This window comes from Bos indicus, chromosome 18, assembly GCF_029378745.1.
Source record: "Bos indicus isolate NIAB-ARS_2022 breed Sahiwal x Tharparkar chromosome 18, NIAB-ARS_B.indTharparkar_mat_pri_1.0, whole genome shotgun sequence".
Lineage (NCBI taxonomy): Eukaryota > Metazoa > Chordata > Mammalia > Artiodactyla > Bovidae > Bos > Bos indicus.
In genome coordinates, this window is record NC_091777.1 from 13,911,134 (window position 1) to 13,936,009 (window position 24,876).

General features: G+C 60.2%; 1 protein-coding gene across 2 annotated transcripts in view; it reads right to left on the reverse strand.

Annotated features, from left to right (window-relative positions):
- Nucleotides 1-6,376: 6,376 nt before the first annotated feature.
- Nucleotides 6,377-24,876, reverse strand: part of SLC7A5 (solute carrier family 7 member 5) — a 28,840-nt gene continuing 10,340 nt past the window's right edge. The window contains exons 2-10 of one of the 2 annotated variants that reach the window (XM_019980061.2): nucleotides 22,435-22,560; nucleotides 14,183-14,288; nucleotides 13,762-13,806; nucleotides 13,276-13,399; nucleotides 12,769-12,872; nucleotides 12,304-12,400; nucleotides 11,646-11,795; nucleotides 9,902-10,079; nucleotides 6,377-8,848 (exon numbers count right to left, since the gene is read on the reverse strand). In XM_019980061.2, coding sequence (XP_019835620.2) covers nucleotides 8,793-8,848; nucleotides 9,902-10,079; nucleotides 11,646-11,795; nucleotides 12,304-12,400; nucleotides 12,769-12,872; nucleotides 13,276-13,399; nucleotides 13,762-13,806; nucleotides 14,183-14,288; nucleotides 22,435-22,560 — 986 coding nt within the window. In that variant the 3' untranslated portion in view covers nucleotides 6,377-8,792. The remainder of the gene's footprint in view (nucleotides 8,849-9,901; nucleotides 10,080-11,645; nucleotides 11,796-12,303; nucleotides 12,401-12,768; nucleotides 12,873-13,275; nucleotides 13,400-13,761; nucleotides 13,807-14,182; nucleotides 14,289-22,434; nucleotides 22,561-24,876) is intronic. The other variant, XM_070770429.1, reaches the window with a different exon arrangement.

A 24,876-nucleotide genomic window follows, 5' to 3' on the forward strand; every position in this document is an offset into this window, starting at 1 on the left:
GAGACAAACTGATAACTAAGAAGTGGATTTATTCAAAGAGAAACACTTCACAGAGTGTGGGCTGTCACAGAGGGTGACAGAGGATGAGATGGTTGGATGGCATCACCGACTCAATGGACGTGAGTTTGAGTGAACTCCAGGAGTTGGTGATGGATAGGGAGGCCTGGCGTGCTGCAGGACACAACTGAGCCACTGAACTGAACTGGACTGAGGAGACCCATGAGCTGACAAAGCAAGAGACCTTATTGGGAAGGGGCACCTGGGCAGAGAGCAGTAGGGTAAGGGAACCCAGGAGAACTGCTGTGCCACGTGGCTCACAGTCTCGGGTTAAAGCCTGAGATGTGACGGATTCGTTTCTGGGCTGTCTTTGGCCAATCATTCTGATTCAGGGTCCTTCCTGGTGGCGCAAGCATTGCTCAGCCAAGACGGATGCCAGCGAGGATTTTGGGAGGTGGCTGGACACGCGCTGTCACATTTTGACCTTCTCTTAACTCTTCTGGTTGGTGGTGGCTTGTTAGTTCCTTGTTCCTTCCTAAAATAACTGTCGTAAATAACTCATGCAAATGGTTACTGTGGTGCCTGGCCAGGGTGGGTGGTCTCAGTCAGTGTGTTTGCCCTATCAGCTCCACGTCCCACTGAGCTGCACTTGGTCACAGCTGAGGCCCCAGCTGACCCCACAGGAGCTCTGGGGCCGGGGAGGCTTTGGGCTTGTCCTGAAACTGAGCAGGGCCCCCTGGGGCTCCCAGCCGCAGAGGGCCTTTCGTCCCGTTTCTTGTAGGCAAGCCTCCGGCCTCCATGACCTTTCCTGAGTTCCAAAGGGCAGGTTCCAACAGTTGCTAATCAAGGGAGAAGCAGCCAGGAAACCATGGAGATGAGGAGACCACCGCTTGAGATGAGATCGAGGGCGTGCAGGCCCTGCCACACCCTAAGCTTGTCAGGGAGCCCACCTTTGTTATAAAACCCTCATCAAATCCTCTTGGGTCAGCACACATAGGTTTTTGGAGCAGGACCCCGCTGTGGTCCCCTTTGCCTGACAAAGCAATAAAGCTATCATTTTCTACTTCTCCCCAAATTCAGTCTCTGAGGTTTGATTCGGCACTGTACAGAGGGGGCTGCAATTTCGGTAACAGCTGGGGACACCCGGGGACATGTCCAGTTGTCACTGGATGCCAGGGTTAGCTCTGGGTGAGTGGTCCCCTAGGCCAAGGGCAAGTGGGGAGGCCCAGCTGAGAGCGACCAGCAGCCACCCCGGGAGGTGGGACACTTGCGGTCCTGGAGCACCAGGGAGGGGTGCTTGTGGCAGCCTCTCCCGCGCTCCTCGGGCGCCGTGCCCTGTGTATGCGGGCCTCTTTCTCAGGCCACATCCAGAGCAGTAGCGGTTTCAGAACTCACACCGTGTCCCAGGGAAGAAAACGGCCTCTTCCTGGCACTGTGCCCAGAGGCCCCCCGCACGTTTCCTGGGGACTCCCCCAGCCACTGGCTGCTCCTGGAGCAGGTGCTGGATGGGTCTGTCTGTCCCTGGAGTGGGCAGTGGGATCAGGGTCCTGGAGGGAGGGTGGATGCTACACTGACCTGGCCGCTTCCCTTAGCCCTCCCCACCTCCCACACCCACCTTCCAGGTGGGAAAACCGAGGCTCAGGAGGCGTTGCTCAGGCTGTTGTAGCTGGAGGGCCAGAACGCCACACAGACACGGCCAGCGCTCATGTCCTGGGGAAGCTCACAGGGCAGCTCACCCCCTTTCTCTGGCTTCCACCCATGCGTCCAGGAGCCCCCAGCTGCCCACGTTTTCTTAGCGACAAGTGAGGGAAAGAAATGTTAACAGGCAGCTCATGATATTCTGTGGACCTTGAGGTGCTGAGAGGCCCCAAGATCCCAGGGCCTAGAGAGGGCGGGCTCTGTGTGTGGGGGTGGGGGTGGGGGGCAAGAGGCATTTGCAGGTGAGGAGGAGGAACAGGTGCAAAGCCCTAGGGGTCTCCCAGCTGCTGTGAGACCATGCTGGTGGGTGAGGTACAGAGGGAGGGGCGGTGGGTCAGTAAAGTCAGAAGGGCAGGTGCAGGGGCGGATGTGCAAGGCCCTGGGGGTATTAATGGAGGCGGGTCTTTGTCTCAAATGCAATAGACCCTGAGTCACATCCAACTGAGGGATGTGATCCTGGGGTCTGCAGGGCACATCAAAGACCCACTGCGAGATCTAGGTGACGGCCAGGCAGCCGAGCCTCCGCTGCACATTTAAAAACACGTACAGGGAAGCGTGTGAATGTTTCGTGCCCAGCAGGATAAATTTCCACCCGACTAGATCTAAACACAGAACAGTGCCAGCATCCCAGGGAGGCTGCTGAGTTTTTAAAAGCTAATTTGAAAGTACTGCTTTTGTGAATGTGTAAATCACCCGTGTGATCAAAAACTCCAGAGGTGCAAAGGGTGCAAGATGGGCGTCCTTCCCCAGGGACTCAAGGCCCTTCCTGCAGACACCAGGCAACGACTACTGCAGGATGGAGCACCGCCCCCCACCCCCCCAACAACTCCTTGCCACCGCCCATCCACGAAGACCCTCCATACTCAGGGAAATACACTTGAGATTCTTTTCTCCTTTTTTTTTTGGTAAAAATGGTAGGTGCTAGAGAAGACTCTTCAGAGTCCCTTGGACTGCAAGGAGATTAAACCAGTCAATTCTGAAGGAAATCAACCCTGAATATTCATTGGAAGGACTGATGCTATAGCTGAAGCTCCAATACTTTGGCCACCTGATGCGAAGAGTCAACTCACTGGAAAAGACCCTGATGCGGGAAAGATTGAAGGCAGGAGGAGAAGTGGGTGACAGAGGATGAGATGGTTAGATAACAGTACTGAATCAATGGACATGAACTTGAGCAAACTCCAGGAGATAGTGAAGGACAGGGAAGCCCAGCGTGCTGCAGTCCATGGGGTTGTAAAGAGTCAGACACGACTGAGCAACTGAACAACCATATCCACCATTCCACACACTGCTTAGTGGTACACGCTGTTTATAAGGCAAGTCTTCATCTCTTTCTTCCTTTTTTTTTTTTTGGTGATGGGTTTATTGAGACATAGTTCACACACTGAACAAGTCCCCCGACAGTTTCCAGAGCATCTTCCAGGGTTGTGCAACTGCCACCACAGAACTGTCTCATCACCATGTTGGCCTCCACGGTCTCCACCCACCATGGGCTTGAGCCAGTTTCTTAAAAAAAATTTTTTTTTAATTTAAAACATTTATTTAATTGCAGGATAATTACTTTACAATATTGCAATGTGTTTTTTTTTTTTGCCATATATCAATAGGAATCGACCACGGGTATACACATGTCCCCTCCATCCTGAACCCCCCCTCCCCTTGAGCCAGTTTCTTTAGCCAGCTTCCTATTGCTCTGCCGGTGGTTTTAAAGATCAGGCGGGCCCCAGCACCTGTTTCCTGCTCCCCTGCGGTGGGCAGACTTCAACCCTACATGCATATTCATCACCCTGGGAATCTTTGCAGCACCCGTTACTGGCCGAGGGGCTGTCTACCGCTGGAGGTGGCCCTGGTAACTGGGGGGCTCGTGGGGGAACAGAGCTGGCAAGGCCAGGCTCACGTCCATGGCCTTCAGAAGGGTGTTGGGCAGCAGGAAGCAGTGGGAGCCGGCAGGGGTGGGGGGCAGTGTGCCAGGTACCACAGGAGAAAACAGCCTGACTTCATTAAGATGGGGCTCAACTTCCTGGAGAACCCCCCAAGACCAGAGGACACTTCCTGTTCCCCTGTGACGAGGCCACACGTGGCCCGGGGAGAGCCCGCTTGTCCTTCGCCCTCTGACCCAGGAGACGAACTGCTCATAATCAGACTCTGGTGACTCCCCTCCCTGCCCAGACCCCGAGCTGACAGCGGCTCCTGAAACAGGAGGAACCTCCCCACGGCCCTCCTGGCTGCCCTCACCACACACCCACCCAGGCCCTCTCTGACCCCTTCCCCTCCCTATGGAGACCCTTGGCCTCCTCCCCTCTCTCCCCGACCCTGCCCCAAATGTGGGCCCATCCTTCAGTCAGGGACTCTCTGCAGTGACTGTCCAACATACCTCCTTCCTCAGGCCAGATCTGGCTCCTGTGTGTCAGCTCCCTCCCTGTTGGGTCCACAGCCCAGAAATAGAACCGGAGCAGCTCTTCTGTAACAGCAGGGGCTCAGCCCCCCACCCCTGGGGCTCCTTGAGACACAGGCAGGCTGTCCCATGGGACCGCCGTCAGAGCCTGGAACACATCATGGCAGCTAGAGGAACGGGCGGGGGTAGAGGTCAGGTCCAGGCGGCCTCCCGCTCCACCAGCAACCACGACAGAGCGGCCGTGGCCATGGAGGAACCAGCCTCAGCGGCTGTACAGGCAGATGAGATGGAACATTCCCGGAGGTGAGGGGTGGCCCCAGCCTGCAGTCTCGGCCCGGAGGCCCAGTCAGCCCTTAGGACCTTGCCCTGAACACATCCCTTTCCCAAGTTCAGGGGCCTGGGTAGGGCCCAGTGTGCCTGGGTAGCCACTACCTGCCCAGGCTTGGAAGGGCTGGGACCAGAGGTGGGCAGGGGCAGGCGCATGCCACTCTGGGCCCAGAGCCCTCCTTCTTGGGGAGGAAGTGGGTAAGAGCCCTTCTGAGGGACACATGCCATCCTCCAGCCAGCCTGCAGAGGGCTACGAGGGAACCTTCCATGCCCATCTTTTTTTTTTTTTTTCATGCCCATCTTAGATCCAGAGAGGATAGGTTCTCCTCTGGGAAAACAGGTAGAGACGAGTTCTGTGAAGATCTGATCACCCGGGGCGCTGGTGTGATTTAAACTTAAGTGTTTTAGTTAATTACAGTTGAGTTCCTACTTGCAGGATTAAGTCACCCTTTGGCTGGAGGACAAAGATCTGGGTCTTGCCAGAGCTGGACCCCTAGAAGGGCCTGCAGCTTGGACCTGTGTGACGTGGCTGTGCACAAGGAGGAATTTAGGAGCAGTTTCTGGCAGGAGGGCAAAGGTCCTGGGGCTACAAGGAGCTGCTCGCCTGGGGCAGATTCCTGAGTACAGAGAGCCCCTTTGGGAGCAGGGGTATTCTCTCCAGGTCTTCGGCGCCCCCTTCACCATCTCGGAGGACGTGTCCCGAAGCAGGAGCACAAGGCGGGCACCGCTTCCTCCCCGGTAGCTCACGATGGCTCGGTTTCCCAGCTCTCCCCCTGGGCCCCTGTCACTCTGCTTGGGATCCAGTTCTGTTGCCTGGCCCCCATCCCCACAGCCAGGCAAGATCCTGCGCCCTCCTGGTGGTTTTGGCTAACCCCTGATGTTAGAGGCCCCTGTCTCGCTGCCCACACCCCCACCCTACCAGCCCCTTCCCAAGAATATTGGGACCACAAAGAGAGAGGCCTCCTGCAAGAGCCAGCACCCCTCCACCTTCTTCCCCTTCTCCAAACAAACATCCTCTCTGTGCCTGGGTGCCCAGGGTTTGAGCGACACAGGTTGTTGGGTGAACATGCCCGGTTCTTCTCCCAGCCCCCAAGGGACATTTCTTTCCCCCCACAGAGGACCCAGACCCACCAGCTCTGCTCGGACCACACGTGTGTTGGGCAACTTGCTTGGGCTGGTTGGAGACCCATCCTTTTTGTGTCCAGACCCGTTTCCATCAGCGGCTGTGGCAGGCACACGCCCTCCCCTCACTGCTGCCGTTGGGATGGACAGGGGACGTTAACGCACGTGTCCACGTCTCACAGAGCTGACCTGGGACTTTATCCAGCTGGGCCCCTGAAGGAGTTGAGGGGCTGCAGGATGGACAAGGCATGGGCAGCGGACCTGCTGAGGGCAGCACCAGGACCCAAGCCCAGGGGCTGGAACGAACACAGCCACAGAGGCCCCCAAGGCCCCACATCCCAGCAGACCGGGCTGGCTCAGCAGCTGCCATGACAGGCTGTGGCAGCCCAGGGGCGCCCTTCCCATTCTGGCACACCTACACCTGGCTGTGCAAGGCCCTGCAAGAAATGGATTTTGCCATCAACAAGTGAGGGCTGGCGTGGCTCTCGGCCCTGCTCCATCCTGAGGCTGTGCTGTGGAAGCTTGCCCTTCCCTCTGACCCCAAGCTGGCATGTGCCGACCCCTGCCAGGTGACTCCAAAGCCTGCAGCTGCCAAGAGGCCAAGCCCATCTGTTCTCCTCTTCTCGGCTTCAATGCCTCTCCCAACAAGTGGCTCCAAGTTCCGGCTCAGTGCCCTTGCCTCCTCCCTGGCCTTGCTCACCTGCCTGTTAATGAGTGAATGAATGAGCGCAGTGACTAAATGAGCCGGGCAAGGAGCTGTGTGATCACCACCCTCCTCCAGGAACTTCCCTCACCCAGAACTTGGCGCGGAAAAAAAGACAAAAAGACCATCAGCAGTGCTTATAATTCCAATTCTTAAAAAACAAATTACCCCAACAAAACACAAAACTCCCCATCCCAAAGCAGCTAAGCATAACACGTTAGCGTTAACAGCAGAGAAAGGCGTTAAGTCACACACGACATCGTGGCTGGCGGCTGACGCGGCCGGAACCCGCGGGGCGGCACGGCTGCTTATCGCCCCACAATAAATAAACACGGCGCCCTCCCCTCAGGGAGACGTGAGGGTGAAGTGAAGCACGACGGCTGGACAAACATGCGCGTTATGCCAAAACCTGGCTTAAAAAAAAAGTAACCCACAAGCAGGAACGCTCAGGACACCTGTCAGTAGTGTGGTCAGGAGTGGAGTCGGCCCAGAAGGCCAACGCAGCAGAACCAGGGTGCCTGGGCCCCCAGCCTGCCTTCACAGATGCTGGGGAGCCACACCCCTGGTCTTTCCGTATAAAGGGAGCTCAGGGGTGACAGTACCCCACCCCTAGGTGCACATCCCAGGGAGGCCACCAAGCTCTGGACAGTCACCTGGCCCCTGTGCTCTGCCAGGTCACATTGAGAGCCGGTGGTGGACCACGAGGTAACCCAAGTGCCGCCTCCAGAGTCCCGCGGGAGGAGGCCGAAATCTGCCATGAGGCTGCTGGAGCCCCGTGGAGAGGCAGAGGGCAGTGCCCCATGTACACCCAAGAAAACTGAGGCCCCAACAGTCTCAAATCAGGCCTCTGGCTTCCTCGGTGACGTTCTGCCTCCAGACGCTGAGCCGGGCCCCTGACGTGTGGACCGTGGCCTAGAAGGATTCGCCTAGAAGGATTCGCTTGGTGAGGAGACAACGGTGGATGCTGTTTTGGGAGCTGCAGGCTGGCAGGGTCTCCTGACCAGCATGGGGAGAAGGGCTGGACATCTGGCTGCCTCCACTTCAGCCTCAATGTCCATCCTGGGTCCCCCTAAGCTGCTCTCTCTATGCCTATTGGACCACATGGGGCCCCAGAGCCCAGGCGGGTGACGGTGGACTGGCCACGCGGAGGTCACGTGGCCCCTGGGAACCAGCAGCAGCTTTTTTGGCTGCAGCTGAGCAACGAGGCCCAAGGGCTCTGCTCAGCCCCACCCTGGTGAGAAGATCAGGGGTCATAGGCTGAGGCAGGGCCTAGAGGGAGACTGACCGTGGATGACACTGCTCCCCAAGCGGGCTCCGTGGAAGACAGAGAGCCCGCCCAGAAACGCCAGACGAGCTTCTGGGCCTTGGCTGCCTCCGGGGGAGAACGCTATGGGAACTACAACAACAAAAGCACAGCCTCCTGTTGGGAGTGGGGGGAGGCCGGGTGTGCGTGCTGGCCCCAGCAGGACTCAGGCGGCCTCCGGAGCAGGTGCAGCTGGGGAGCGGAGGCTGGGCGCCAGGGACAGGTGACGGGGGCGGGGCCAGGGGGCCTCGGCCAGGAGCTGGGAGCACCCCAGACAGCTGCCAGGGCTGTGACCCAGCCCTTGAGGCCTGGGGTGGGGGGGTGCAGCCTCATGGGACACAGATAAGAAGCCCCTGAGGGGTCGAGGGGTCTGCTTACAGATTTCAAGTGTGAGGGTTTGAAAGAGCTAGAGCTTGATTCCAAAACTGATGCAGAACAGGCCTGAGGCTGCACTGCCCACCATCTGCCACAGGAGCCACCGGACTCCTCGGGCCTTTGCTCAGGCTGGCGTTCAGGGTGGGGTGTACAGACAGGACCTTGGAGATGTTCTGAGTGACAGGGTGTAGTCCGCCCCCACAACTGCACGTACTGACGGGAGGCCCGGGGTGGCCCAGCTGCCCCTGACCTCTGCTTGGAGCCCCCTGCCCACAGCAGGTGCCAAGGCACCGCTGTCCACCAGCCCGAAGGCCCTGCTTCTACAAGCCTCTAGGCTTTCTCTCTCTTCTCCGGGGGAGGGAGCTAGCGCAGGGCTTTAAGGCAACGAGACGTAAGCCCGGAGGTTAGTTTCACGAAAGTCACTGCATCTACAACAACGGAGAAACAGGGAAGCCAAGCACATGTGTCCAGGTCACCGTCCAGAATCTGGTGACAGGACCTGGCCTCTCGGAAGAACGCTGTGCTGCAGACAGCGTTTGGGGAGAAACTTCCACCCCATTTCTTAAAAAAATAATTGTCTTGGTAATGTCAACCTGACGCAAGACTTAAGTTAAAAAAAAATAATACAAATAAACAAAGGTGAGAAGGGAGGAGGCCCAGTTCGGGAGGAAGCCTGCAGCCTCCTTGGTCCGATGTTCCTGCCTCCACGCTCGAGAGGTATCTGCGGACATCCACCTTCGGGGACTAAATTCGTACCAGGGTTCACCGTGGCCCGGCCGCCCCCTGGGGCAGGGACAGCGGGGGCCCCGGCAGAGCTGCCTGGATGGTAGGACCAAGTTGCTCTCTTAGGGTGGCCTCCTGGTTCTGGTCGCTTACGTCTCCTGGGGAACCACGTGCATGAGCTTCTGGCACAGGACCGTCGTAGAAACTGCCGGGAGGAGAGAGCATTACTCAGGTGCCCTGGCCTGGTGCCTGGGGGTCAGGGCTGCACAGGACGTGGGCTCACCCAGCCCTGGTTGTCTAAGTCCCGAGGTTGTAAGAGAAGCCAGGAATTCACGTGTGGGCATCAGGCCCCAGGCCTCCTGCTGGGGGGGCATGGCCTGCTCCCCTGGCTCTCTGCTGGGACTATTACTGGAGGGTGGCGGGGGTGGTCAAGGATCCTAGCAAAGGAGGATCCTAGGAATGGAGGCAGCAAGTAAACTGCCTCCACCCCTCACCCCAGTTCAGACCCCAGGACCCATAACGGGGTGATGGTCCCGGCTGCCCACACACCCACCACAGGCCTCAGAGGGGCTGAAGCAGGCGGGTGTGTGTGCTATGGCCCGGGTGAACCCATAGACACTCCAGGAGCATCACTAGGGGGAGCGTTTCAGGACGGAGGGGCCCTACGTGTGAGGGACTGCTCACATCATTTCACTGATGGACAGCGCCCTGGGCCCCAGGCAGGTGGCCAGCAATTCTGGGATGGCTCCCTGGGGGGTGTTGAAGCCCACCCAGAAGCCCGTTGCACTAACAGCGGTCTCGGCGCAGGTCCTGAACAGGCCTGTCAGTGAGTCCCGTGACCGCTGTGAGGGATCCCGTTTTCTCCTCCCTGCTTTTCTAGGTCAGCTGGATGGCTTTAAGCTGGAGGCAGACGGTGCGGGGGGGACAGGGAGGGCGGATTTTGTTACTTGGCAAGAGCAGCCTGGTTTTCTGGAATCCTTTGTTTTGAGATTAGGTGGTGCCAGGCTCAGCGTCTTATCCTGAAATACGTGGGCCAGGTCACCGCCAGACAGGCCCGGCTTGGCCACTGCGGGCCCCTCAGCCAGGACCTCGCACATCCTGATGCTGACCGCCCCCAACCCTGCCAGTGACCCAGGGCGGGGGGCACTGCCCACTGTGCTGCTCCTGGCCACTGGACTGAGGTCAGAGGAGCACAGCCAGGTGGGCGGAACAGACCTCTGGGGGACAGAGGAGGCCCAGCAGGCAGGGAGGGACTCACAGATGCTCTGAAGCAGCCACTTGGGCTTGTCTCTCCACCAGACCCCAAGGAAGTAGACGGGCAGGCCGCTGAGGATGATGGTGAAGCCGATGCCACACTCCACGGGGGTCTTCCAGAAGGAGACGGCGATCAGGAAGAGGCAGGCCAGGATGAAGAACACTGGGAGGGCCAGATGAACCTGCCGGGGGGGGCTGCAGCTGACGCCAGGGAGCCTGGAGTCTCCTCCATGTGTCTCCTCCCGTCCACACCTGACACGACCCGGGCACCCCTGGAGCCCTCCCTCCGCCCCTGCTGGAGCTGGCCTTCCCTGGGGCCCACCCGGCCTCTCCCACAGACCCCCAGACAGCCCTGTGCCTAGCTGAGCCTTCTTGATCCAAAAGGCCCACCATGCTGCCTGAGCAGCATTTCTGCTGTCTGCCAGGGCCTGAGGTTCCCCCAGGCTGGCCTCCCTGAGCCACACCGGCCTCTTGAGAAACGGGACCCTGCTGCGTTCTCCACTGACCCAGCTCAGCACCGGGCAGCAGGCAGTAATTACCCAAAGACCAGCGGGAGCCGGCGGGTGAGCAGGAACAAGCAGGCTTCTCAAGGTCAGAGGAGGGTGGACTCCCAGGTTCCCACATCACAAGGAGGGAACCCTGCCCCCCACCCACGGTCGGCTGATGGGGGGTGACGCCTCTAGGAAGACCATGGCCACCACTAACAAGCAAGATGTGCCTGCCTTCTCAGAGGGCCCTTGTGGACAGGCTGGACCACAGGTACACAGCCGCTGGGCAGAGAGCCCCGCCCACACACAGCCAGGGGCCCAGGGACACTCGTCCCCCTCTGCAAACACTGTGCCTCCTGCCAGGCAGTCTGTCTACACACGGACTCCACCCTCTGTCTACACACTGGCAAGAGACCTGGGGAGAGCAAGGGTCCCATAAGGTCAGCCCAGACTGCCTACACCACGCCTGGCCTCACGGGGACAGCACCCCCCATAAGCAGGGAGCCAGGTGGACCAGGGCACTGAGGTCGCCCTGGCGCCTGGGGAACCTGTCCAAGGCAGGAAGGCCGGGCCTGGCCTCTGCAGGACTGCTAGGTGGGGAAGCAGGCAAGAGGCCTGTGTCAGCTGCAGAGGGGCTCCGCCTTCGATCCAACACCACTGTTGGGGGACAGAGCCAATGTGTTCACCAGGGCCTTGGCAGGTATGTGGCCCCCTTTGTGCAAAAAAACGGTTGCCCTTGGGGAGCTGCCCCCACTACCAAGTGGAGGAAAGGGAGAGGCCCTCTCAGGCTAGGTGGACAGGGGGCAGACAGTCTGAGAGGACCAATCGAGGACAAAGTCGGGGGACATGTCCTACGCTGCAGCCTGTCGCGGCACCCCCATCCTTGGTCACGCCAGCACCCGCCCCTCCCCAGACAGCATGGCAATCCTCACTCTTCCCATCCCCTCGGCCAGGCAGCTCAGTGCTGCCCCATGCTATTCAGTCCCCTTGCCCCGCACACCTGCCTGGCACGGCAGCCTTCTTCTGCCCCTCTTCTTTTGGCAGAAGACAAGCTCTAGGAGAGCAGGGCTTTAGGGGGTCATTTGTGATCTTGAATGAACCCCAGCACCTGGAATCACACGCTTGGTTATCACCAGTCATCGACCGAACTCAGTCCCTCGTCCAGATCAGAAGGTGTTCATGCACTGATCAAGGTGCCCTTGGGGAAGGCGCCCTGAGCCCTGGTCTGTGGAGGGGACAGCGTGGACGCCCAGCCCTCACCTTGATGGGCCGCTCCAGCTCCGGTTTCTGGTAGCGAAGCCAGAGCATGCCAGCAATGGCCAGGGCCACGCAGAGCCAGTTGAAGAAGCTGAAGAAGTTGATGACGGAGAAGATATCTTTGGAGAAGGCGTAGAGCAGGGTCATGATGCACTGCAAGCAGAGGGCAGGCCATGAGCCTCAGGATGAGCCAGGGGGAGGGATGACCGCACGCACCCCTTCTTAGCAGAAGAAGTGGTCCGCACCACGCGAGGGCCCTCAGAGCAAAGGGACGTGCTGATGGCAGGTGGCTGAGGTCCTGGGCTTCATGGAGGTGGCAGAGGCCATGTCTACCCTGGTCGAGAGGTTTGGCTTCAAGTGCCTCTATGCTGATTTTAGATTTTTTTTTTTAACAACTACCGTGTATTAATTCTGGAGAAACAAAAAACTGTCTTATGTTCTCTGGCATCCAGGGGCGCATGTGATGAAGGGTACTACACTTGTGATAACCTATCTACATCTCATCTCAGCCTCTGATCCCCAGCCTGGCTGACACCAGGTGGAACCAGCAAAGGGGTCCCCAGACAGGGCATGCACCACCATCTCAAAGCCCCGTGATCCCCAAGGGACACACCTGTCCTCCACCTGCCAGTGACCCCCTACGTGGAGGGCGGGGACTCACCGTGAACACCAGTGAGGGTACGGGCGTCAGCAGCCGTGGGTGGATCATGGAGAGGATGGAGGGCAGATGGCCCTCCCGGGCCCCCACGAAGAACAGCCTGTGGACAAGGGGGTGGCGGTCAGCCTCGGCCAAGGGACCCAGGCAGGTGGGGGTGGAGGGGCCTGTGCCGTGGGCCTCAGTGTCCCTTGTGGACGGCTGCTGAGGGGTCCCATCAGCCCCGGCCCAGCAAGGTCCAGATGAACCCACGAGGGTCTGGATGGACAGGGTAGCTGTGTCACCTCTAGGCAGGGATTTGGGTTATTTCCAAGTCACGTGAACATCCTGATGGCTACATTGTTACTCAAAGTAACAAGAAAGAGAACCCTCAGAACTCACGTGAGGAAGCCATGTGCAGTGTCGACCCACACCCTGTCCTGCTCTGGCCCCACGGGGCCCGCACGACAGAGCCGCCCTGGCCGGGCTCACCTGGAGGACGTGAAGAGGGACCCGTTGACGGAGCCGAAGCAGGACAGGCCCACGAACACGGGGATGATCCAGGACATGACGCCCAAGTGGTAGTTCCCGAAGTCCTGGATGTACACGGACCGTGAGCCCTGCCTCCGAGACACCCCCGCCCTGCAGTCCCTTCCCGAGACACCCCCGGCCCCAGAGTCCCCTTTCTCATCCACACGACCCTCCCTGAGGAGCTCAGTATTTATTCAGATGGTGGACCAGCCTCTGAGGTGGGGCTGGAGGTGTGTAATGGACTCAGCCCCTCAGCTCCAGCACCGCTGAGCCAATCTAAAACCGTCCGGGCAGCCTGAGCACCAGCGCCGTTAAAGCCTCCTGTGGTCCCCACGCGCAGCCAGTACCCTGCACGCCCAGCAGGCCTGGCAAAGCACCGGCTCAACCCCTCCTGGTAGGAGGATGGTTTGCAAAGGAGGGGCCCCCTCTGCTCCTGTCTGAGCTCGGAGGGCAGGGCTGGCATCTTACCACGGCCACGGCCTCCGACGTGAGCATCTGTTCGGGGGTCAGTGTGGTGAAGTAGGCCAGGTTCGTCAGCACGTACACCAGGGTGACGATTGGGAGCGAGATGATAATGGCCAGGGGCAGGTTTCTGAGAGGACCGGGCGGGCATGTCAACAAAACAAGGCCCAGCACGGGGCCAGCCGACCCCTCAGTGGCTGAGCCCACATTTCACTGCAGGGGGAGCGGCACGTGGCTGGAAGGCGGTGCATGGGGCAGGGCAGCTGTGCAAACATGGGCCAGCAACCCAGCCCGTATCTGTGAAGTGGGCTTCCTACCCTTTCTGTGGGAGTATGCTATTCAAGGTCACATAGCCCCCCGTGAGCCCAACCCCAGGGACCCTCCCTGCACTGCACTGGGCTGGGCCCAATGATGGGCTCTTGGATACAGCCAGGCTTCTTCCTCCTCTCAGGTGAAAATGATGAAAACACACACCTCTGATCACACACATACCTGTAGGGATTAATCATCTCCTCTGTGACAAAATTCAAGTAATTCCTAGAATTCAGAGAGAAGACTTTTACTAGACATTCCTTTTGTCATTGGAACAAAAGAATATAGGTCCCATGGGACCCTTCCCAGCTGCCCTGGGCGGGGAGAGGGGACCCCACAACCCCCAGGCCCCTACTGAGATGGCGATGGTCCTGCCCCTCCCCACACACCCGGGCAGCAGCAGTCTCCGAAGGGTCAGCAGTGTCCCTAGAAGTTTATCTGGGGGCCCCCTTCTTGGGGGCCACAAAGAGCACCAGGGCTGCTATGGGGGCCCCTCTGTGCTTCCTTGGGATGTGAGGGGTCTCCTGCCCTAGAATCATCACAGACGACCGAGATATGTGGGTTTCTGGGCGCTCTGGGGCCTAGGAGTTCTAGAACCTACCATCCCCCATAGGCAAAGAGGCCGCTGTACAGCGCCAGCACGATGTTTCCCACGTCCAGTTTGGTGCCTTCAAAGGAGGACTTGGGATCCAGATTGGCTACGTCACCTGGCAGAGGACAAACAGAAAGAAAGGAATTCTGGGTTAGACAGCGTGGCACCGAGGTCAAGCCACAAGTTCCGGAATGTTCCTGGAGCAAAACATGGTAACAGACAAAAATGCAACAGATTAAATGCACCTGTGAGCCACCCGGGGCCGAGGGCGTGGGGGCCAAGGGAGCTCGGCTCTGCCCTGAGCATGAGGAATGCAGCCCCCAGGGCCCTCCTCTGGACCCTCAGATGGGACTGGTGGCTCTGCAGACCCATGCTGAGCACCCCTGCCTGTCTGTGCCTGGGGGATAGGACACCCCGTGACGTGGCTCTGGGCCAGAGACCTGCTCTCCCCTTCAGTGCCAGGAGCCCAGAGCTGTAAACGCAGGCTTCTCACGCCTGCCCCTGGACGCGGCAGACCCAAGGGGCTGTAGCTGGGGAAGGTGGGCTGCTCTTTAACCCAGATGGACATACTGGCTCTTGGACACAAGGGGGCTGGCTTCCCAGCTGACCATTTCTACCCCAAAGGGCCCCGGGTATCCTGGACTTGTGGCTGCATGGCTTGACCTCTGCCCCACCATCACCTGGCACCTCTGGCTGTGACTCCTGTGTCCTAAAAGGACATGTGTCACTGGATTCAGGGCCCCAGCAAACCAGAGTGGCCTCAGCTCCATTCCTCCCTTTTCCTAAATGAGGCCAAATCCATATATCATTAGACGTGTCACGGGGGCCCCCCTCAACTTGGTACAATAGACATGAAACATGGGGGTCTCAGAAGGGTCCTTGGCTACCAGCATGGTGTCTGGCCTGCCTGTTCTGGACTGTTATAACATTGGTGAAATGGCCCCTTAATACCCAGGGCTGGAAAGACTTGCTCCATAATGAGGCGCCAGCCTGACAGTGGGCACTGACCCAGTAGGGGGTTAGCCAGTCCCCATGGGGGGTCAGTTCCTGGCTCCCTAGCTCTGGGGGTGGCAGGGGCACTGATACACACCTCAGCGACCATCACCTTCGTGGGAGAGGCTTGCAACAGAAGCAGAGGTGCTGAGGGGAGCAGAGCCAGTGTGCTGGGCACACGGGGCTGGAGGAGCTGAGCATCAAATCAGGACAGGGACAGTCTCTCACCTGCAGGTGAGGGTCTGAGAACAGCTGGCTCAGGTCCACGGGACCCCGGGGCTGACACATGGGTCCCTGTGGCCCACGGCCAGCAGGTCTGCAGGCCCCTCGGGGGATGGGGAGACGGAGGCTGCCACACCACCCCTGGGGCATGACAGGGAGACTCCCATGAACCCCTCCTTCCACCCACCCAACTGAAGCCTGCACTTCCTTCCAGGCAGCACCCATTTCCTCCAATAAAGCTCCTTGAGGGAGAGATGGACCCTGAGTGCCTGTTTCTGGGTCCGCATGCCTGCACTCTGTCTGCCCTTCACCTCCAGCCTAAGCTAGGAGATGGACGGGGGATGCGTGAGGCCGCTTCTGCCCACCAGATGAGGCCATGATCTCATGATGAGCACAGGCTCCAAGGCGGCTGGCACTTCACCCAGCCTGCCGCCCACATGTGATCCGAGTAGGATGCCTGGGTCCCGAGACTGCCCAGTCACAGGGTGATCAGCAGGGCCAGGGGTGGCGCAGACAGCTGGACAGTGCACCTCAGCACAGCACCCAGAGCCCGGCCAGTCCCCACGCAATGTTCTGGAATGTACATCCCTTTACATCTGTCCCACCATCAGGGATACGGAGGCTCAGGCCACCTGCCAGGGGCCCAGCTCTGGGGCCATGAGGCGCCCACCGCTCTCAGAATTCTGCAGCTGCTCCAGAGAGCCCAGGGGAGCCCCTAGCGGCTCCACCATGCCTGGTCTGCACAGATCCCGCACCCCCACATGCTTTGCTGCGGCTGCCACTGGTTTCTAGGGCATCAGAGGTCTTTGCCAACAAGGGCTCCTTCCAAGGAGCGAACCTGCCGTTCTCCTCAACCTGCCCCACTTCCCCACCAGGACACGCCTCCTTGTCTCCTGCGGATTCACGGGAAGCTTCTTTGCACACAGGCTGCGAGACAGACCTCAGTGCATTGCTAGAACTGGCTCCCACCTCAGGCACAACCCTGAAGCAGTGACACTGCCTGCATGTGTGTGCACGTGGGTGCACACCCAGGAACACACACACGTGCACTTGTGGGCTGGAGACACCACTACGCAGAACAGCTGCTGTTTTTGCCAAGGATGAAATTCGAGGCTTGAAATACAGGCTGGGTTTTCATGTAAGAACCATGGTTTTTAGCCCTGACATCTGGAAGCTTCTGTTTTCATCAAGGGTTTACTCAGCTCTGTGGACAACAACCAGCCTGGTGTCCTTACGTGAAAGCATCATCGCCCCGAGACAGTGGATGGAATTCCTGTCCCCAGAATTTCCTGGATGTACAGGGTGACTTGTAGCCTTGAAACCCCAAGAAAACAGTGGCTCTGCCCGAACTCAGACTGAACAATCTCACTGGGCTGCCCACGCCTCTGAAGGACAGGTGTGGCTGGGCCGTCCTGCGGGGAGCTCCCGGGTTGTCTGGGGCCTCATTTCCTGTCTACAAAGTGTCCAACTTCCCTGGAGCAAAGTGGAGCATCCCAGACCCTGCATCCCCCTGCCGTCACTCCTGGCACAGTGTCGGGGCTCGGGGGAGTTCCGCCGGGAATCTGGCAGCTTTGGGCTCCGACCCACTACTGCAAGCCCCTCTGGACTGCCCCCACCCCGTCACCTCCCTCCCGCCGAACTGCCCCAAGTGAACCCACACAGGCCCCCTCAGTGGAGCTCCTGGGTCTGTCCAGTCTCTGTCTGCTGGAGGGCCTCCCAGATCAGGCCTGCAGCTGCACCGGGCACCCAACCAAATGCTGTCCGAGCGCTGCCCTCCTCTCCACAGGCGCCTTGGAGCAGGCGCCGGCTCTGCTGGCTCCACACGGCACTTGGCTGGGACGGGCACAGCGGCCTCACCTGCCCATGCCATCCACACATCCCGTCGGGAATGGGGCCCTCAACACAGCTCTGGAGAGCCAAGGGGGGCCACCCGCCTGTCTCCAGAACAGCAAAAAGCCGAGTGAGGCGGCCAGAGCCCCACGGGTGCGGGCAGCTGCCCGGTGCCAGCAGCCAGCGCAGGGAACAGACACAGGGGAGCCCTTCTGGGAGGGCAGACCCCAGACTCCACACAGTGGTCTCAGCCACCCACCAGCCCCGGCAAGCAGGGGACATGGTGCTGACCAGAGACACACCTGGGGCTGTCATGCAGGGTAAGGGTGGGGGTGGGGGCCATCTGGTGGGCGAAAGCGAGTGCAGCTGGACAGAGCACGAGGAGGCTCCCCCAGCAGACACTGCCGGGCAGGATCCGCCCAAGAGCGATGGCAGGTGTCTGGGCCACGTGAGAGGGTTCCCACGGACCCCAAGCTAGAGTGCGAGTCTTGTTTAAACATAGAGCTCCAGGCACCAAACAGACGCGAGAGAGATGACTGTGCCGATCCCCCACCCCTGCCCATGACCATGGAATTCCCCACTCCAGCTCTGTCCTCACAGGGCCCCCAGACCCACGAGAGGCAGACAGGAATTTCACCAGGGTGGACAGGTGGGGAGGCCCTCTTGTGGGGCCTGGGTGTGGGAACTCCAGCAATTCAGTGGGGTCCCCTGGGCACCCCCTTCTCTGGGGCTTCTCTGCAGGCCTCACAGGGCCACAGGAAGGTGAAAGCTAGCAGACAGCCACACACCGGCCCCCGGGCAGCTCTGGGCACCAGGCAGGCCCGCCTGCCCACCAGGATCCCTCTGAGAACAAGGGGGATTGGGAGGGGAGTGTTCACAAGGCCCCAGGGAGCCCATTTCAGGAAAAGCAGCCCAAACCCCTGCGTCATGCAGACAGGGCCGTGGGAACCAGCCAAGAGAGCCTGGGGGTGCAGGCGCCCCGCCCTCAGAGGGGCCGTGTGCGCACTGGAACGCGCCAGCCCCTCCGGATCAGAGGACAAAGGCTCGCCAAGGTCTCTGTGTCCCCCTGGGACCGGCCTGGCCTGTCACCCTCACCACGGCTGGGCCTGGGCCCGGGCATGGGAACCCGCAGCCAGTCTGGAGATGGTGGCTGGCAGAAAGCCAGAAAAATCCCAAAGCCTCAGGGTGACCAGGACCCGCCCCTCCTGCCACAGCCCCTAGAACCCCTCCCCGGATGGGAGGCCGACTGTGAGAAAGTCACCCCCTCAACCAGGGCGGGGGACGTCCACTGTGCTGGAATCTTTCACTTGGTCCCTCTGTAACTCTTGGGGCTCCACACGTGGTGCCAGATGCTGAACAGGGTACCCCCGACAGTTCATGTCCCCCCTGGAACCTCAGAACGTGACATGCTCTGATAAAGGGTCTTTGCAGATGTAATCAAGGCAAGGATCGCAAGGCAAGACGCCGTGGACTAGGGTGGGCCCCATTCCCCAAGCGTCCTTGTAAGACAGAGACGTGGGGGCCACGTGAGGATGGAGGCCGTGTGATGTGGCCACGAACCTGGGAAGCACTAGGCAGGAAGGCTCCTCCTGTGAGCTTAGCAGGGAGCTTGGCCTGGACTGTGGACTGCCAGCCCCAAGACTCTGAGACCAAAACTGCAGTGTCTGAAGCCCTGTCCGTGTCCTGTGCTGCGGCCGCCCCAGGACACTCTGCAGAGCGAGGGCTCAGACGCCCCAGTCTCCACTCCGCAACGCACAGGCACAGTTGGGACGTGAAACAGCCTGGCCGTGGACCCCACCTCTCTATCACTGGGCCAGCAAGCAGGTGCTTGGCTGCAGGGCTGAGCTCTGCTGAGAGTCAGCTCTGCCCTCTGCTCCATCCACAGACCAGGCATCCCTGGTGGGGGTGGGGGGGGGTGTTACATCTGCAGTGGGCTTGTCAGGGGTCCTCTCTCCTGTTTCCCCACCCTGGGCTGGGTACCTGGGGTCTGGTGCCTGTTCTTTGGCTCTGCCTAAGGGGGTGGGGGGCAAGGACTGGACGGTTCCCACGGCCAGCCTGTCTACTGTGTCATCCATCTTTTAAACTCCTGGAGGAGCTGCTGCTGGACATCAAGACTGGTGTGATGATTCAAAGGACCCTCTCCCTACTGCACGGGAGGCAGATCCGCGAGCACCCACTGTGCCCACTGCACAGGCTGGGAGACCCCCGAGCACCCATAGTGCCCAGCACAGGGCTTTGCCCTGCTGCCGCCGGCCTGCTGCTGACCACCCAGGGCGGGGCTGAGTGGGGGCGGCAGGAAGACAGAGCCAGCTGCCAGGCCTTTGATTTCTTCTGGGCGGGCCTCACAAGTAAAGCATGTGAGCTGCGCAGGCAGACAGAAAGGTCTCAATTAAAAACCATCAAAGAGCACCCGAGGGGGTGAGCCGCCTGCATCAGTCCTCCTACGGCAGCTGTGGCGCCCCGCCTGCATGTGACCCGCTGCTCCGGGCATCAGACGGCCCACCAAGCGCCGGCCCTGTCTTCTGGGGCACGGGTGACTGGGGGAGGACGGAAGTCCAGCCTCGTGGCCCCAGTCAACGTCCTGCAGTCCTAGTGTGGTCCCGACCCCTCTAAGACGGCCTCTGTCACGGGCACCCTGAGTCCTGCACTGGGGTGGCCGGGCCTAGGAGCATCCGAAACATCTCCCCCCGATTTTGAAGAGAGCAGCTCTGCTCACAGGCTGCCCGAGGCACCTGCCCACGACCCAGAGACAGGCCTGGGGCTGCTGCGGCCGCTTATCAGATGAGGATGCAAGGCTCCAGGAGGCACAGGGCTCTGCCTGGAGAGAACAGTCTGAGCCCCAGATCCTCCCGGGATGAGGGTCTCCTCCAGGCCCCACAGCTCCCCCTGCCCCCCAACCACCAGCAGAGCTGCTCAGGGCCTTCCCCACCACCTGCCGACACCGCCCTGGAGCAGGATGCAGGTAGGCTGACCCAAGGGAGCTTACGTCCCTGCACATGGTGACCATCCACAGTGGCCTCCACACCCAGGACTCCTGCTGGGCCCAGTGCCAGGTGAGCTCGTGGGAGCTGTTGTGGGGGGTGTGGGGCGGGGCTGCCTGGTCCCCTCCCATGACCTCCAGCAGGGGCACCCTTTATCTGCAGGGTGACCCCAGCCACTGCATCCACACCCCCACGAGGTCCCACCATGTGTCCTCTGGGCAGGGCTGGGCTCTAGGGACCCGCCTTCTCTGTACATCTCCCACCCTCCAATCCGGGAACAGCCTGACCTTGGGCTGAGGGCCTTGCAGGTGCTGTAGGTAAATGGCCAGCAGACAAAAGCAAAAACACAAAAAACTGCCCACGCTTCTCTTCTTGCTCAGCCCTGGTCGTCAGGGCTCCAGTCCCAACCCTGCCGCTGGGCCTGCTGCTCTCTGGGGCTTCCCCCGGCTGAGCCGTGCCCGCTGGGATCTGAGATAATCTCAGTCTCCCCTTTCCTGAAAAGGCTGGGAGTGGTCTTGAGGGCCCACACGCCCGATCCCCCCCACCCTCAGTCCCAGCGAGCCCCTCCCACACCTGAAATCTCAGTCCAGGACTGCAGAGTGGTCCCTGGACACACCAACCCCCTCTCCAGCCCTCAGAAAAGCCATCCTGGTCGGGGCTGACCCTCCCCAATCTGAGTTTCCTATTCATGGTCTGGTCCTGGGGAAGAAGGATGAGAAGGAGGGCAACACTGCCTGTGAGTCTCACGGCATCAAGGATGAGGCCACAGAGGCCTGGAACCAGACCTGCTGGCCCCACGCCCCAGCCCCTTCTGCAGCCCTGAGACCCCTGGGCTCCAGGCAGGCCGGTGGGGCCCGGCACTGGGTGAAGGACAGCAGGAACAAGGCATGGGCCAGTCTGTGAGACACAGGTCTACCCTCCAGATGCAGTGCGGCCCGCGGCCATCCAGGCACCATGGTGCTGAGCCCCGCGTGAAGGGTCCTGGCCCTCCTGCCAACATTCAGCTCGGGACCCTGGGGCAGCCACCGGAGCGGAGATCAGGCAGCGGTCATGGGGAAAGGGTGGTTTCCACAAAGTCCTCTAGAAGGGAGGGGACCATCTGGAGGAAAACCCGTAGACAGGAATTCTGCAGACGCTGCACTGCTTCCCAGGTTCAGAAAGGAATGGCTTCAGGGGGAGGATGTTTTCGACGGCAACAGAATTATAAACACGTTATGTATTCAAGCTGAACAAAAGCTCTTTGCTATCCCTGCTGAAATCTGTTTTCACAGAAGTCCAGTCCCCCTGCATTCCTCGTCAGTCTGCATCTTATCACACCAGCCAGGCGAATCTCCCTCAGCAAGTCCTCCTCCTTGGGAGACATGACACAGTTCCCAGCAGGACAGGCTGGTGGCACAGGAGGGGTTTCTTCTCCCAAACTGTTGGTTCCCAACGTAAGCTCCAGACAGCAGGGAGTCCCCTCCGCCCTGACCACCTCCCTCATAGCTGTCACCCCCTTGACACCTGGAGCCTGGCCTGGCCAGCGTGCTCCAGACAGTCTTGTCTTCAGGAAAATGCTGGGGTGTGAGATCCCAGGAAGCCAGGGGACACAGGCTGGTCTCCCACCTACTGCCCCCGACTCTATCAGCACCCAGATGCAGAGTGAGGCTCCAGGGTCCCTCCTTACACACGGGGCTGGGGTGGGGACCTCAGCCCTGCGGGACCACTGACCTGCGGCAGCTGAGCAGATGGCCAGCCTGGCCTACCATCCAGCTGTGCCTCTGTTCACCGAGACACCCTCCTTCAGAAACGGAAGCTCTGTGGGCCACCTATCATGCCACGTGGGTGGCCATCGTGGGAGGGGTGGGGACGGTGGGCGGGCATCCACATGGCACCGGGGGCCCTGCAGAGGGCTGGGGGCACGTTCCCAAGTGGAAGATCCACCAGCACTGGCAACAACACCTCTTGGCCACACTCCTGACACGGCAGGTGCATCGCCAAGCTCTCCCCTTGATTCCGCGTCACCACCATGCCCGCCCTGTGTGGACAGGGGACCATGGTCTGCGTGGTGGCCCCATTTCTCCCCCTGCTCCAGGACTGACAACTTGCTGGTCACCACATTCACTAGGCCTACCTCAGCACCAGCGCTTCTCCTGGGACCACCCGACCCACTGACTCTAGTGAATCCCCTTAGCCAAGGCGGTGGATCTGGGGCCAGGTGTCCAGAGACAGAGCCCCCACCCTAGGCGCACTCACCCTTCCCGATCTGGATGAAGCCGAGCAGGATGATCAAGGCCAGCGCCAGCAGCTTGGCAGCGGCGAAGGCGTCCTGGACGCGGGTGGCGGCCTTCACGCTGTAACAGTTCACGGCCGTGAGTAGCACTGTGGAGAGAGGGCAGCGAGTGAGTGCTGTGGAAACGCGGGCAGAGGGGCAGGCACTCCCCAGCCCCTTTCCCGGGTCTGACCATCTGGACTCTAGAAGGGAGGGAACCCCAGGCTACAGGCTGAGCACAGGTGCCCCCAGGCTGCCATAAGGGAAGGTTTCCTGATGGATAGATTTCAACCTACCATGGGGAATCAAAACACCTCCACCCGCACCTGAGTCCCTCCAGGGGGCGCCCTTGAGAAGCACAAGCTGCCACGTGGGGGTGGGGGTGGTGTGTGTGCACACAGTCACTTTTCTGCTCCCACCTGACACTTCAGCACAATTTATCTGACACCCTAACCTCTCAAGGGGGGAACCCTCTCTTCAGAGGGTCCTCGTAGGATCCCTTGGGGACACAGAGGATGAGACCTAAGCCTGACAAGTCGGCAGGGGGGAGGGTGCAGGGAGGGGCTGAAGGAGACCTACAGCTGGGGGTCCCAGTGGTTAGACCAGAGAACCAGCCCAACTCCGCTGCTGGTGTCGAGGCAGGTACAGAAGACCCCACCCCAAGGCAGTCCCCACGGTGGGGTGGAGATGTGGGGTGGGGACACAGGGCAGGCAAGCTGGGCTCCACAAACTCAACAACACAGGCAGGCCCCACCTGGGACCCGGGGAGACCCCAGACCTGAGCAGGGGCAGGGGCTGAGTGCTCAGGGGCCTGGCGAGCTGGCATGAAGGCAGCCAACTCTGTAAAGTCAAAAGCAAATAGAATGAGATGAAAAGGAAGGAAGGAACCAGCCCTACCGGCGCCCTCCTCCACCACATCCCTTGTGGATGAGATGAAAACAAAGGAACAAACCAGCCCCCAACACCCATGCCTTCTCCACTGTGTCCCCCGTGGAAACATGCCTGGCGTGACGGCTCTAGGGGTGGCTCTGCCTCATGCTGCTGCTGGCACCAGCTGCCCAGGGGGATGGCCAGGGCGCAGGTAGGGCCTTTTATGCTGGGCGGGCTGGCAGTCTAACATTAACCGGATGGCCTGGACCCATGGGAAGGACATCTGTCCACCACGCCCCGCACACAGCACTTCTCTAGACAGAACCAACCTGGGCTGGCAGGTGCCACGTGGCTCGCTCCCCAGCTAAATTAATTACATGTACTTTTACAAAGTGAGAGAAAGGCCCTCAAAGAAATAAATCCACGCTAATTAACTAAATGAGACACGACAGTCCAGGTGGGCGAAAAACAGGAACTGGCCCCATGAGCTCTGGTTAGGACCAGCCCCTACCCACAGCTTCTCTCTCGGAAATTAACTGATAGCGTAATACCACCCTCCCTGTCCTTTTCTCTTTGCTACGCTGAGCCTGGCTTGTGCAATGGCTGATTAGGACCATCTGCCACGTGCCAGAAAGTAGAGGTTAAAATCTGCCTTAAGACCAGTTGCCTTTGGCCCCTGCTCCTCAACTGAAACCTTCAGATGTTCCCCATACCAGGTACGACAGTGGAGGGCTGTGACAAATGGACCCGGAGTGGCCCTCACTCATGGGCACCCTGGCCGGGCCCCCAGGGCTCCCAGTTGGTGGTCCTGCACTTGTCAGAAGCTGGTGGTGGACCCGCTTCAGGGTAGTGGGGCCCATGTGAGGCCTTGAGAACGTGGGGGCAGAGTCCCTGTCAGGGCACCAAAGCCGTCTTCAGCGGCAGGAGCTGAGCCCTGGCTGGGAGAGGCTCAGATGAAGGGGCCGACATGTGCAAGGGGCAAACAGCACCAGTGACTCTCAGCGTGTGGCTCGGGGGTGGACACACACTCAGTCCAGGCCCTCCAGGTCAGCCCCAACACAGCTGTCCTGTATTATGCACATCAGCACTGCCACTCCCAGCACAGAAGAGGAGCCAGAGGCTTAGAAAGGACCCGTCTTCAGTGACAGGGCCAGACCCGGGACTCTGGGGCCCTTCTGATACACATACCCCCACTGTGGGTGGGGAGAGGTGGAGCAGCAGGGAATTCCTTCTCCTGAGCATCCAGGATGGTGCAACCCACCACGTGGCTGGGACCCAGGGTGAGGGGCCCTGGGAGGGCAAGCCCAGGTGCCCTCCCACCAGTGGCCCGAGGAGCCTGGGCAGAGCAGAGAGCGGGGAAGGGTTGGGGGAGGAGGGACCTTTCTGGGCAGTCCTATATTTCCTTAGGTGGAAAGTGAAAACCCTGAGGCTTTGGTTTCCGCATGCAGCAAGAGGCTGGAGGATTGCATCACTCCTCCATTCACGCTCCACGTCAGAAGCCGGAAGCCGGGCGGGCTGGGGGCGGGGCGGGGAAGAGGCGTGGCCAGAGCCACGGG